Consider the following 13,472-nt stretch of genomic DNA (forward strand, 5'->3'; position numbering starts at 1 on the left):
GGGCATGTCGAATTTAGCGCTACTCCCCTCTTGGGGAGGAGTACAGAAGTCGAATTTAAGAGACCTCTATGTCGAACTAAATAGCTTCGTTGTGTGGACGGGTGCAGAGTTAATTCGATGTAACGGTGCTAAATTCGACATAAACTCCTAGTGTAGACCAGGCCTAAGTGACCAGCGGAGCTAACGAACAGGAGCAGCTAACAGGGGAGTTCTGAGGTGGCTTAGGAGCTTAAGATATATCATTTTTCGAGCACCTTGCTCCACATACGTCTAGAGGAGGCCCACATTGTTACTTTTAGCCTGGTGCTCTTACTTGGGGGGTGGGAGGTCCAGGTTCAATACCCTCCTCTGCTGAGATGTAGAAAGGATTTGAACAGTAGTCTCCAACCCACCTCAGGCAATCGAGCAAACCACTGAGCTATGGGATAGTTCAAGATTTATTGGGTTAGCAAGAGAGAATGATTCTGTCATGGTGGTTAGGGCAGTGAGACCCCCCAGGGTCTCTTCAATTATTTATACACAGTGGAACAGCTTCACCAGGAGAGATTGAAGGAGCCACACACCAGAATATCCCACTGGGCTAATTGCCACCTCCCACCAGATTTTGAATGGGACCAGATAGGGACCCTTCCCATGAAATAGGCAAGTGAATGCCTATCTTCCCTGGATCACTCAGGTCTTAGGTGGGAGATAGGCATCCATGTGCCTTGAGTGAGGCAGCAGGTGCTAAGGGAACTTTTACAGCAGAAAGGAGTTATGTGAATAGTGGTGGAGCCTAAGGCTGGGATTTAGGTGGCTAAACCCCAGATTTAGGTGACTAAATCAAGGATTAAGGCACCTAAGTACCTTTGTGAATCCCACGGTTGGTCTCCCGCTTCCCAGGGAGTTCCCTAATCACTGGGATATAGAGTCAATTGCTCCCTCTCTGGCCCTATGAATGTTTGTTCATTTATACAGTGGAACAGCTTCAGCAGGGGTGCTTTCCCCTTCTATCAGCTAGAATACCCAATAGCTCAATGGTTAGGGCACTCACTGGAGATGTGGGAGACTTGGGGCTGGCACTTAAACCCAGATCTCACACGTCCCACTTGAGTATTGGGTATTCTAGGGAACAGCTCTGCCCCCAGTAATTTTTTGGAGAGGCTCAGTTTGGTAATGTTACTCATGTTTATTATTCATCTATACAAATAGTGTATAGGGGAGAAACAAACAAAATAGCCTCCCTCAGTACAGTGCATTAACTGATAAAAGTGCTTAATTTCATTTTTCCTTACATTTACTTTACTTTTCTTTTCTTCCAAAAGATGTCATCAGTCAACCCTTTTAACTGAGTGATGGAAACAAAGTAAGCTTCCTACCAAGGCTGGGGGATGGCTTTTTCTGATCAAAACTGTTTAGGATTATTTTTAAGAAACACTTTTAAAAATATTTTATTACATTAATGTGATCTGAATGTTGCAAGATATTTTTTGTTTTTAGATGACAAAACTTTTGTAAAGTATCTGAGAACCTGGAGGTTTAATAGGAATCTACAAACAAAACAAACTATTTTACCCTGAGTTACCAATTAACAGGATCTCTCTGCGTTCTACAAATAAAGAAGGAAATTACAAAAAAACAGGCCAGAGAGATAGCTCCATCTACATATTCATCATTCCCAGTTTTGGTTTTAAATTGCAAATCCTTACACTCATACATTTTGGGTGATGTAAAGTGATGAAAACTCCACCTCTTTTCCAGAAATCTTCAGACTCTCCTCATATTAAACTTGTAGGAGAGCCAGGCTCTGAATTATATAAAGTTCCCCCCCCCCATTCGTTAAACAGCAGGATAAAAGAATACCATACTTTGTAAGGATGTCAAATGCTCAGTCATTGGATATCCCTGAAGTTCTTAAAGAAGATGACAGACCGAAGTGGGACAATAAATTCCAGTATATTTTAAGCTGCGTTGGATTTGCAGTAGGCCTGGGAAATGTGTGGAGATTTCCATACTTATGTCAAATATATGGAGGAGGTAAGAGCAAGTTGGGATCTTTCATTAAATTAAACATACAATATTAATTTAACTATATATATAAAGCATGAATGGGCAGGGAAAATATGTTAACAAATCTAATCTTCTATTTTTGCTTTTTTAATGTAACCTTTTCCACAAAGTAGAATAGCTTTCTCACTGTGTGAAAGTGATATTTTAAAAAGATTCACTGATTTAGGAAATGTCCACAAACTAAGAATGCTTTACAATAATCATGAATTAGGAAAAATCAGTGTTAAAACTTTTTACTATCATCATAAAATGAGGTGTTTTTAGTGGGGTCACACAGGGATTTAGTTTTGGCCCAATGTTATTCAATATCTTTCTCAATAATCTGTGTAATGCTGATGCCTTTGGGTTGGTCATCATCATCAGCGAATCAAACCTGGAACTTCTGGATCTTAATACATGAGCCACTACTACCTGAGCTGAAAGACTCAGCTATCCTATGCTAAGGCTGTATAAGGCTCATCAATGTCTGTGTGATTTAGTCCCCACGAGAAGGGAATACCGTGCCACAGTGAGTGGACATGGCTTACATCTGGTAAATGTATAAAATCTATGGCAGTACAGTTTGCAGATGACACAAAATATGAAGTGTTAAATGAGCAATCGGGATTGTTTGGTAAACTAAGTTTAGTTGAATAATATGCTTTTTGATAGAGCTAAATACAAGATCAGATATCTGAGAACCAAGAATGTATGTCACACTTTGGAAACAAGTGGCTCAGAAAGCTATTTAGGTGGCATGGTGGATAACCAAGTGAACATAAGCTTCTGGTGCAATGTAGTGTTTAAGAGTATAAACACTTGCAAGTATAAGCAGAGAACTATCAAGTAGATGTAGGGAGGTGTTATTACAACTAAATCGAGCATCAGTGAGACCATTTTTTGAAATGGGATGCACACCTTTTAAAAAGTAAGCTGAAAAATTTGAGAGGGTGCAAAAATGAGCTACAAGAATGTTTCAAGGTCTGGAAAACCTGCCTTACAGTGAGAGACTTAAAAAGGTCAATACATTAGCTCACAGAGAAGGTTAAGAGGTGACTTACTGATGATTTATAAGTAAGTACTAGGTGGCTAGAAGCTGAAACTAGACAAATTTAGATTAAAATAATTTTTTTTACAGTAAGGCTTGTTAGCCATTGGGGATGAACAGTGAGGTGCAAAATTTGCAGACCAATACAAAATTACTCAAGATGATCAGGTCCAAAGCTGACTGCGAAGAGTTAAAAAGGGATCTCACAAAACCGGGTTATTGGGCCACAAAATGACAAACAAAATTCAATATTGATGAGTGCAAAGTAATGTACATTGGAAAACATAATCCCAACTATACATACAAAATGTTGGGGTCTAAATTAGCTCTTACCACTCAAGAAAGAGCTCTTGGGGTCATTGTGGATAGTTCTCTGAAAATATCTGCTCAATGTACAGCAGCAGTCAAAAAAGCTAACAGAATGTTAAGAAACATTAGGAAAAGGACAGATAATCAAACAGAAAATATCATATTGCCACTATATAAATCCATGGTATGCCCACACCTTGAATACTGTGAGCAGTTCTGGTCGCCCCCTCTCAAAAAGATATTTTAGAATTGGAGAAGGTACAGAGAAGGTCAACTACAGTGTTTAGGGGTATGGAACAGCTTCTATACAAGGAGAGATTTAAAAGAGTGGGACTGTTCTGCTTAGAAAAGAGATAACTAAGGGGGGATATGACAGAGGGCTATAAAATTATGAATGGTGAGGAGAAAGTGAATAGCAAAATGTTATTTTGCCCTGCACATAACACAAGAACCAGGGGACATCCAATTAAATTAATAGGCAGCAGATTTAAAACTAACATAAGGAAGTGTTTCTTCACACATCACACAGTCAACCTGTGGAACTTGTTGCTAGGGGATGTTGTGAAGGCCAAATGTATGACTGGGTTCCAAAAAGAATTGGATAAGTTCATGGAGAATAAGTGCATCAGTGGCTATTAGCCAAGATGGTCAAGGACACAGCCCCATGCTCTAAACCTCTGCTTGCCAGAAGCTGGGACTGGACAACAAGGGATGGATCACTGAATAATTGCCCTGACTTGTTCATTTCCTCTGAAGCATCTGGCAAGGGCCACTATTGGAAGACGGGATACTGTGCTAGATGAACCATTGTTCTGACACAGTATGGCTGTTCTTATGTCCTTAAAAATCTATGAATCTTAGTTATTTTAGTATTTAAAAATGAACCAGAATATTATTTCCCCAAGTTTACAATAGTAGTAGTTAGCAATAACATTTAAAAATCACTGGTGTGGCAGTGATTGAATAATTTTTTCTCTAATAAAGCATATCCTGCCATGGACTCTTGTTGGCCTCTGGCTTGGGATTTTCCCTGAATGGGACTCAGACACCTGGCTAACCCTTTGGGCTTGGTTCCATCTCAATTATGGGGAGAAAAAAATGATTCCAGACTCATCCACTTGTACACCAAAATGTATGATCTGTCAGAGTACACTGTGTTACCCTACATAACTTCCTTGCCTTTCTTACATGCTTTGATAAACAGTGAAAAAGTATCAGTCACATCTGCCTTAACACTCAAATAAATGAATGGAGCCATTCACACCTCAGAGGTTTTGTTTCAGGCTCACTGCAAACATAACTGTATTGGTTACACCGGTCACATTTAAAAATTTAGATTTCTTTTTTTTTTTAAAGCGAGTTTGTTCACAATCTGCCTCAAAAAAAAAAAAAAAAAAAAAAAGATCTTTGTCCTGAATTGAACTAAATCCAAATAAAATCTTTCAGCTGAAATACATTTTCACATGCCTCTGCATTTCATGGTTCCATTTTGGACTGGAAGCAGAAGTGTCAAAATGTTATGAGAAAGTCCATTATTCTGAGATTTACAAATCAATTTTTCAGATTCCAAATTGAACTTCTAAACCTTTTGTATTTTGTTCTTCACTAATTTAAACATAATTAGGACAGCTATGAAAAATGGCAGAAAAATTATAAACGTGCATAAATGTCAAAAAATGCACATCTGCCTACTGAAGGGTTTCTTGCACATTCCTATGAAGCATCTGGTACTGGTCGCTGTTGGAGGCAGGATATTGTAAACTAGATGGAACATTAGTCTGATCAAGTCTGACAATTCCCAAGTGCTTATGTCTACCCAGCACACAGCAGCAGTTAGAAAAAAAAAAAGTAGAATAAGCTAGATATTTTAAAAAGGGATTGAAAAGGCTGAGGTGTTATGCTTTGCACTTCCATAGTTACACCAGTGCAAAGTTGGTATAAAATGATATAATTATGTAGTAATTTGCATCCACTTTGCCCTGTTGTAAGCAATGACACAAAGTTACAGTGGTGAATAAGCTCTACTATATTGAACTGTAATCAGTGCTCCATACTTGAAGTTCCAGTTTGGTTACTTTACCTTAAGAAACATAAAGTCATGAGAGTAAAAAAGGTGTGCAGCACCTGACCTCCCCTTGCTGCTCCATCAGAGGCATGGCTGGGGATTTCATAGGCACTGTGGTACCTGGGTGCCCCTCTTCCTGTTCTCCACTACTTCATTCTCTTTAGGTTATGAGCCCTACATACCCCTGACTATCTATATTAAGGAATTATACAAACTAGGTGTTTCTTGTGCATTCAGAAACTCCCAAGATTATTTATTCTGGAAAGTAGAAATTAGAAGATGTTTTGCAGATTATAGTTAAAAAAAAATGATGGCCATAAAGTTAATCAAGATAAATAAATAACATAGCTAGATTGATTTATTTAAGTCTTGTTAATTTCAAGCTAAAATGTGACTTTGGGTGGGATTTTCAAAAGCACTCAAACAACTTAGAAGCACAAGTCCCTTTGACTTTCAATGCTTTAGGAACATAAATCCCATTTACAAACTTTTTTTGGGGGGGGAAAAAAATCTCGTCTTTCAAACACAGACCTGAGCAAGGAAGCATATGAAATCCTGTAAAGCATTGTACCTCAGAGCCAGTCTATACTCTGAGGGGAATAGAGTATAGAATATCTGTGGGAATATCTGTGCCAATGTAGGTACACTACTACCTTAGTGTAGCTGCAATGCACCAGTGCAGTGTAGCCTAATTTGAAACTGTCATAGACAGGCACAATGACTTCCAAGGCATAAACTGCAGTTCCCACAAGTGGTTCAGGTTTGGGTTTTATCCAAGTGTTTGGAAATCAGAGGTTATATTTTTCCTCATCTCTAAGCGCTCTACAAAACAAGAGATAAAAAGTAGGAACATATTTTCGATTAATGTCAATTGCTTCCCATCAGACCTCTGAACCTTATTCATGGCAATTTGTGTTACTAAGTAACTTGGGTCTAACACGCTCAGCTCAATAGATTTGCAATCACAGAGAAAAACACAATATCAGTGCTGCAACTTTTATCACTCTCTGTCGTTAGTGATTATTTGGGTTTATTGCCTGAGTTAAGTAAGTTATTTACTCGCTATGACTAATGGATATGGATGCTGTTTGCCAGAGTAATAGGAGGCAAACAAACAGGATCCCAGGCAACTGGGATTGTAAAAGATGATTTTTAAAGAGCCTGTTATGTACTTTGGCACTTAAAATTGACATACGAAAAAGGTTTTTTAAATAACAAATATGTATTGTGATTTGGAAAATATGTAAGACTTGAAAAGAAGTAGCTAGTCTAATAGCAACTTGGTGCAGTGTTTTATTTCTGATTATAGCCTACTATAGGTATGTCTGCCTCAAGCAAAAGTCCTCAGTAAGAGATCTTATGGGTCATATCAACTATTACTATTACTACTGCACCTAAGCTCAAGCATGTGACCTTACAGGATGAATTAAAAAAAAACAAAAAACAAGTTACCTTTCTTGCAAAGAGCAAGTTTTATTGTGGGGAAATAAAGTCACATTTTTCAACTTGGCATTCAAATCCCATCAGGGAGGCAGTGCTAAACTGCACCCAAACAACTGACTTAGAAATCCCTATGGCCTACCTTATCCTCTAGCCTGATTTTGAACTAGCTGCCACAAAATACAAGAGTGTCTGGAATAAAACAGACTCCTTATATTCTCAGCAGGGAAATATGACCTATACATATGAAGTTCACTAGTCGTTTCAGTAAATGGATTAGATCTTGAAAGTGAGAATTATGAAGTTATTGGAGGTAGAATAGATGTCTAATATGCTCCTGCTTCTGGCCAAGTTTGAAACTCAAGAGGCCTTCATTTTACTGTACGGAAAGAGAGAGGTTAAAATTCAAGTGTACCTTTTTCCTAAGGAAGTAACAGGATCAGGTATGTGAGCATAAAGTTGGAAGAAATTAAATCCCACTGTACACATATCTGGATATAGTGCATGTAAGTGCATATTCATAGAATTTAAGGCCAGCAGGGACCATTAGATCACCAAGTCTGTTTATCACAGGCCATTAAATTTCACCATTACTCCAGTACTGAGCCCAGTAACTTGTATTGATTAAAGGCACCCAGTCTTAATTTAAAGACTCCAAGAGATGGAGAATCTACCACTTTGTTGGTAGTTTGTTCCAATCTTTACTCACTCTCACTGTTAAAAAAAAATTGGTCTTGATTTCTAATTTGAATTTGTCTGGGTTTAGTTTCCATTCACTGTTTTGCTTTCTCCACTAGATGAAAGAGCACTTTCATAGTTGTTATTTTCTCCCTGTGAATGTACTTATACACAATCAAGTCACCTCTCAATCTTTGTTTTGATAAATTAAACCGATTATGTTCTTTAAGTGCAGTCCTAGCCAGAAAAACTCCAGGATCTTCTTCTGGAGACTAGCCAGGGTTCCTGAGGGCAGGCTTAGGGTGTTGAACCAGTGCCGGAACAGCCGGAACATGGACAGGACCAGCTGGTTGAGCACCAATGCCCTCCCCAAAGGGAAAGGCAATGGAACAGTCCTGTCCACCTCCATAACGAGTCAGATACCGTAAAGTGAGTAGCGAATGAGACAGGGGATTGCAGGAAAATAAAGAATGTCTTATGATGAAGGTAGTGGAATGCTGCTCTGGAGAGGTGGGGTCTAGCCCTGCCTCTCACACAGAGTTCTGGTATGATACTGGGCAAGTCACTGAAACTAAACTTTTCACAGGTGTGCTCCTCATTTTCTAGATCCACTGCACAGACATCTGTCATCTTCTGTCAATTATTTCATTAGTTCAAATGGCAACCTACTACTGCTAGCTGGAACTGCACTAGAGAGGGGCTTCTCCAATATTTGCTGGCAGCAGGGGAATGTTGAAACCCATGAATCTTGGTTTCCATTCCAGTCTCTAGAGGGGAGTGTATTTGAGTGGACACAGACACTTTTCTCTGTGTCCCCGACAGCCTGTACCCATTCTGTTTCTTACACACATCCCAGGCTAACTCGTCATCCAAGTCTCCCCAGCTTCCTCCTTGCCTCCTCATACCAGTCCTGGTTCCCACATCTAGTGAGTCCCAGTCTGCTGGTCTATCTGTCTGAGTCCCAGTCTCTCTATCCCAGTCTCTTTAACCAATCTTCTCCCTGGCTCCTCCTCAGATCCCTCCCCCTACTTGCTCCAAATCCCTTTGCACAGCCAAACTATTAACTCCACCGCTCTTCCCCTCTTTCCCTCCCCGCTCCCCGACCAATTCAGGTATCCTCTGCATTATAGTCAGGTTGCTTCCACCTTCTTGATGTTCCCTGGGTTCCAGGAGACTGTCTCCCTGCTCTTGGTTGCTCTGCTCAGAATCCCAGTGCCCATATCAGCAATTGTTAGGTTTTCTAATCCTTTAATCATTATCATAGCTCTTCTCTGAACTGGAGTGCCTCTCCATTTTATCAACATCTTTCCTGAGGCAGACACTTGGCAAGGGAAATTTTCAGCCAAGCGGTTGAAGTTTGGTAGAATTATAAAATTGTTTCTCCCTGTCTTTAATCTCAGCTGCCATGCAACCTTCTCCTCCCCCCACTGTCCAGCCTCATGAAGTAGTAGTAGTAGTGCAGAGGGCAGGCATGTTTCACATCAGAGATAGGTAGTGAAGGATGGGGAGGTAGGAGAAGGACTTGAGTCTAAATCTGGCCCTGATTTCTATTGTGGAAATTCCCTCCTTCTCCCTAACACAATGCTGCTGCTGCTCTTCCTCCAGCTAGATTTTGAATGGACCTGATTCAGGCCCTGTAGGTGAAATAGACCATTTGTGGGTTGCTCTGGGATTTAGACATCCAGGTGCCTAGAGCAAGACAACAATGCACATAGCCAGAGGCAAAAACTTAGGCATGTACAGAACTTTAACAGGAGAAATTTAGGCAACAGGTGACTTAGGCACCTAAAGGGTTCAACAGCAGCTGAATAGGGTATTGTGAATGTAAGGGGCATGTAAATGCTGGACTTAGGTGTCTAAGTCATATCTCTTACTTTTTCCTGACCCTCCCCTTACTATGAAGAAGGTTCAAGTATGTGAGATGTCAGGTGATCAGAGGGGAAGGACAGAGACTCAGGTGGGGATCCTGGGGTGGAGAACTGAGGGAGGGTCAGGTTTGTGGGAATAACGTGAGGGGGAAAGGAGTCCAGGAGAGCTGGCTGTATTTTAAAGAATCATTATTTAGGTTGCAGGAACAAACCATCCCGATGTGTAGAAAGAATAGTAAATATGGCAGGCGACCGGCTTGGCTTAACAGTGAAATCCTTGCTGATCTTAAACACAAAAAAGAAGCTTACAAGAAGTGGAAGATTGCACAAATGACCAAGGAGGAGTATAAAAATATTGCTCAGGCATGCAGGAGTGAAATCAGGAAGGCCAAATCACACTTGGAGTTGCAGCTAGCAAGGGATGTTAAGAGTAACAAAAAGGGTTTCTTCAGGTATGTTAGAAACAAGAAGAAAGTCAAGGAAAGTGTGGGCCCTTTACTGAATGAGGGAGGCAACCTAGTGACAGCGGATGTGGAAAAAGCTCATGTACTCAATGCTTTTTTTGCCTCTGTCTTCACGAACAAGGTCCGGTCCCAGACTACTGCACTGGGCAGCACAGCATGGGGAGGAGGTGACCAGCCCTCTGTGGAGAAAGAAGTGGTTCAGGACTATTTAGAAAACCTGGACGAGCACAAGTTCATGGGGCCGGATGCACTGTATCCGAGGGTGCTAAAGGAGTTGGCGGATGTGATAGACTCAGACTCATAGACTTTAAGGTCAGAAGGGACCATTATGATCATCTAGTCTGACCTCCTGCACAACGCAGGCCACAGAATCTCACCCACCCACTCCTGTAACAAACCCCTAACCTATATCTGAGCTATTGAAGTCCTCAAATTGTGGTTTAAAGACCTCAAGGTGCAGAGAATCCTCCAGTAAGTAACCGGTGCCCCACACTGCAGAGGAAGGTGAAAAACCTCCAGGGCCTCTGCCAATCTGCCCTGGAGGAAAATTCCTTCCCGACCCCAAATATGGCGATCAGCTAAACCCTGAGCATGTGGGCAAGACTCACCAGCCAGACACACAGGAAAGAATTCTCTGTAGTAACTCAGATCCCATCCCATCTAACATCCCATCACAGGCCATTGGGCATATTTACCACTAATAATCAATGATCAATTCATTGCCAAAATTTAGGCTATCCCATCATAGCCTCCCCTCCATAAACTTATCAAGCTTAGTCTTGAAGCCAGATATGTCTTTTGACCCCACTACTCCCCTTGGAAGGCTGTTCCAGAACTTCACTCCTCTAATGACTAGAAATCTTCATCTAATTTCAAGTCTAAATTTCCTAATGTCCAGTTTATATCCATTTGTTCTTGTGTCCACATTGGTGCTGAGCTTAAATAATTCCTTTCCCTCTCTGATATTTATCCCTCTGATATATTTATAAAGAGCAATCATATCTCCCTTCAGCCTTCTTTTGGTTAGGCTAAACAAGCCAAGCTCTTTGAGTCTCCTTTCATAAGACCGGTTTTCCATTCCTCGGATCATCCTAGTAGCCCTTCTTTGTACCTGTTCCAGTTTGAATTCATCCTTCTTAAACATGGGAGACCAGAACTGCACACAATATTCCAGATGAGGTCTCACCAGTGCCTTGTATAATGGTACTAACACCTCCTTATCTTTACTGGAAATACCTTGCCTGATGCATCCCAAGACCGCATTAGCTTTTTAAACAGCCATATCACATTGGCGACTCATAGTCATCCTGTGATCAACCTTCTCCTGAGGTCCTTCTCCTCCTCTGTTACTTCCAACTGATGCGTCCCCAATTTATAACAAAAATTCTTGTTTTTAATCCCTAAATGCATGACCTTGCACTTTTCACTATTAAAATTCATCCTATTACTATTACTCCAGTTTACAAGGTCATCCAGATCTTCCTGTATGATATCCCGGTCCTTCTCTGTATTAGCAATACCTCCCAGCTTTGTGTCATCCGCAAACTTTATTAGCACATTCCCACTTTTTGTGCCAAGTAATAAGTAATAAAAAGATTAAACAAGATTGGTCCCAAAACCGATCCCTGAGAAACTCCACTAGTGACCTCCTTCCAGCCTGACAGTTCACCTTTCAGTATGACCCGTTGTAGTCTCCCCTTTAACCAGTTCCTTATCCACCTTTCAATTTTCATATTGATCCCCATCTTTTCCAATTTAGCTAATAATTCCCCATGTGGAACCGTATCAAATGCCTTATTGAAATCGAGGTAAATTAGATTTCCTTTCTCTAAAAAATCTGTTACCTTCTCAAAGAAGGAGATCAGGTTGGTTTGGCATGATCTACCTTTTGTAAAACCATGTTGTATTTTGTCCCAATTACCATTAACCTCAATATCCTTAACTACTTTCTCCTTCAAAATGTTTTCCAAGACCTTGCATACTACAGATGTCAAACTAACAGGCCTATATAGTTACCCGGATCACTTTTTTTCCCTTTTCTTAAAAATAGGAACTATGTTAGCAATTCTCCAGTCATACGGTACAACCCCTGAGTTTACAGATTCATTAAAAATTCTTGCTAATGGGCTTGCAATTTCATGTGCCAGTTCCTTTAATATTCTTAGATGAAGATTATCTGGGCCCCCCGATTTAGTCCCATTAAGCTGTTCGAGTTTGGCTTCTACCTCGAATGTGGTAATATTTACCTCCATATCCTCATTCCCATTTGTCATCCTACCATTATCCCTAAGCTCTCCTCATTAGCCTCATTAAAGACTGAGGCAAAGTATTTGTTTAGATATTGGGCCATGCCTAGATTATCCTTAACCTCCACTCCATCCTCAGTGTTTAGCAGTCCCACTTCTTCTTTCTTTGTTTTCTTCTTATTTATATGGCTATAGAACCTTTTACTATTGGTTTTAATTCCCTTTGCAAGGTCCAACTCTACATGGCTTTTGGCCTTTCTCACTTTATCCCTACATGTTCTGACCTCAATAAGGCAGCTTTCCTTGCTAATCCCTCCCATCTTCCACTCCTTGTAGGCTTTCTGCTTTTTCTTAATCACCTCTCTGAGATGCTTGCTCATCCAGCTTGGTCTACACCTCCTGCCAATGACTTTTCCCCCCTTTCTTGGGATGCAGGCTTCTGATAGTTTCTGCAACTTTGACTTGAAGTAATTCGAGGCCTCCTCCGCCTTTAGATCCATGAGTTCTTCAGTCCAATCCACTTCCCTAACTAATTTTCTTCATTCTTTAAAGTTAGTCCTTTTGAAATCAAAAACCCTAGTCCCAGATCTATTTTTGTTTATCCTTCCATCTAGTTTGAACTGAATTAGCTCATGATCACGCGAACCAAGGTTGTCCCCTACAACCATTTCTTCTATGAGGTCCTCACTACTCACTAAAACTAAATCTAAAATGGCATCCCCTCTTGTTGGTTCTTCAACTACTTGGTGAAGGAATCCATCAGCTATCGCATCCAGGAAAATCTGAGCCCTATGATTATTACTAGCACTTGTCCTCCAGTCTATATCTGGGAAGTTAAAGTCTCCCATGATCACACAATGCTCATTAGTGTTTACTTCATTAAAAACATTAAAGAGGTCTCTATCCATATGCAAATCAGATCCCGGAGGTCTGTAGCACACCCCAAGCACTATCCCAGGGGAAGCTCTAGTGCAGGGGTCGGCAACCTATGGCACGCGAGCCGATTTTTAATGGCACGCTGCTGCCTGCCGAGTCCCGGCAGGCAGCAGCGTGCCATTAAAAATCCTGCCTTGCCCAGCCAAGCCCGGCCCTGCCCGCTCTTCTCTGCCCTCCGCCTCCCCCTCCCGCGGGGGCAGGGGACAAGGGGCAGAAACTGGGACCTGCCGGATCCTGCCAGCTCCCCTGTCTCTTCCAGCAGTGTGCTGGGTTCCTGCCCCTCCTCCTCCTCCCTGCTGGCCGATCAGCTGATGGCCCTTCCGAGGGAGGGGGTCCGGAAGGAGCAGGGTCAGCCTGCTTGCTGCTCCTGGTGGAGGCAGAGAAGAAACT

General features: G+C 41.2%; 1 protein-coding gene across 1 annotated transcript in view; it reads left to right on the forward strand.

Moving 5' to 3' along the window:
* Window positions 1-1,856: 1,856 nt before the first annotated feature.
* The window catches only part of LOC135873401 (sodium-dependent neutral amino acid transporter B(0)AT3-like), a 91,416-nt gene continuing 79,800 nt past the window's right edge, over window positions 1,857-13,472 (forward strand). The window contains exon 1 of the mRNA XM_065397864.1: window positions 1,857-2,016. Coding sequence (XP_065253936.1) covers window positions 1,857-2,016 — 160 coding nt within the window. The remainder of the gene's footprint in view (window positions 2,017-13,472) is intronic.

The sequence above is a fragment of the Emys orbicularis genome, chromosome 2 (genome assembly GCF_028017835.1).
Source record: "Emys orbicularis isolate rEmyOrb1 chromosome 2, rEmyOrb1.hap1, whole genome shotgun sequence".
NCBI lineage: Eukaryota > Metazoa > Chordata > Testudines > Emydidae > Emys > Emys orbicularis.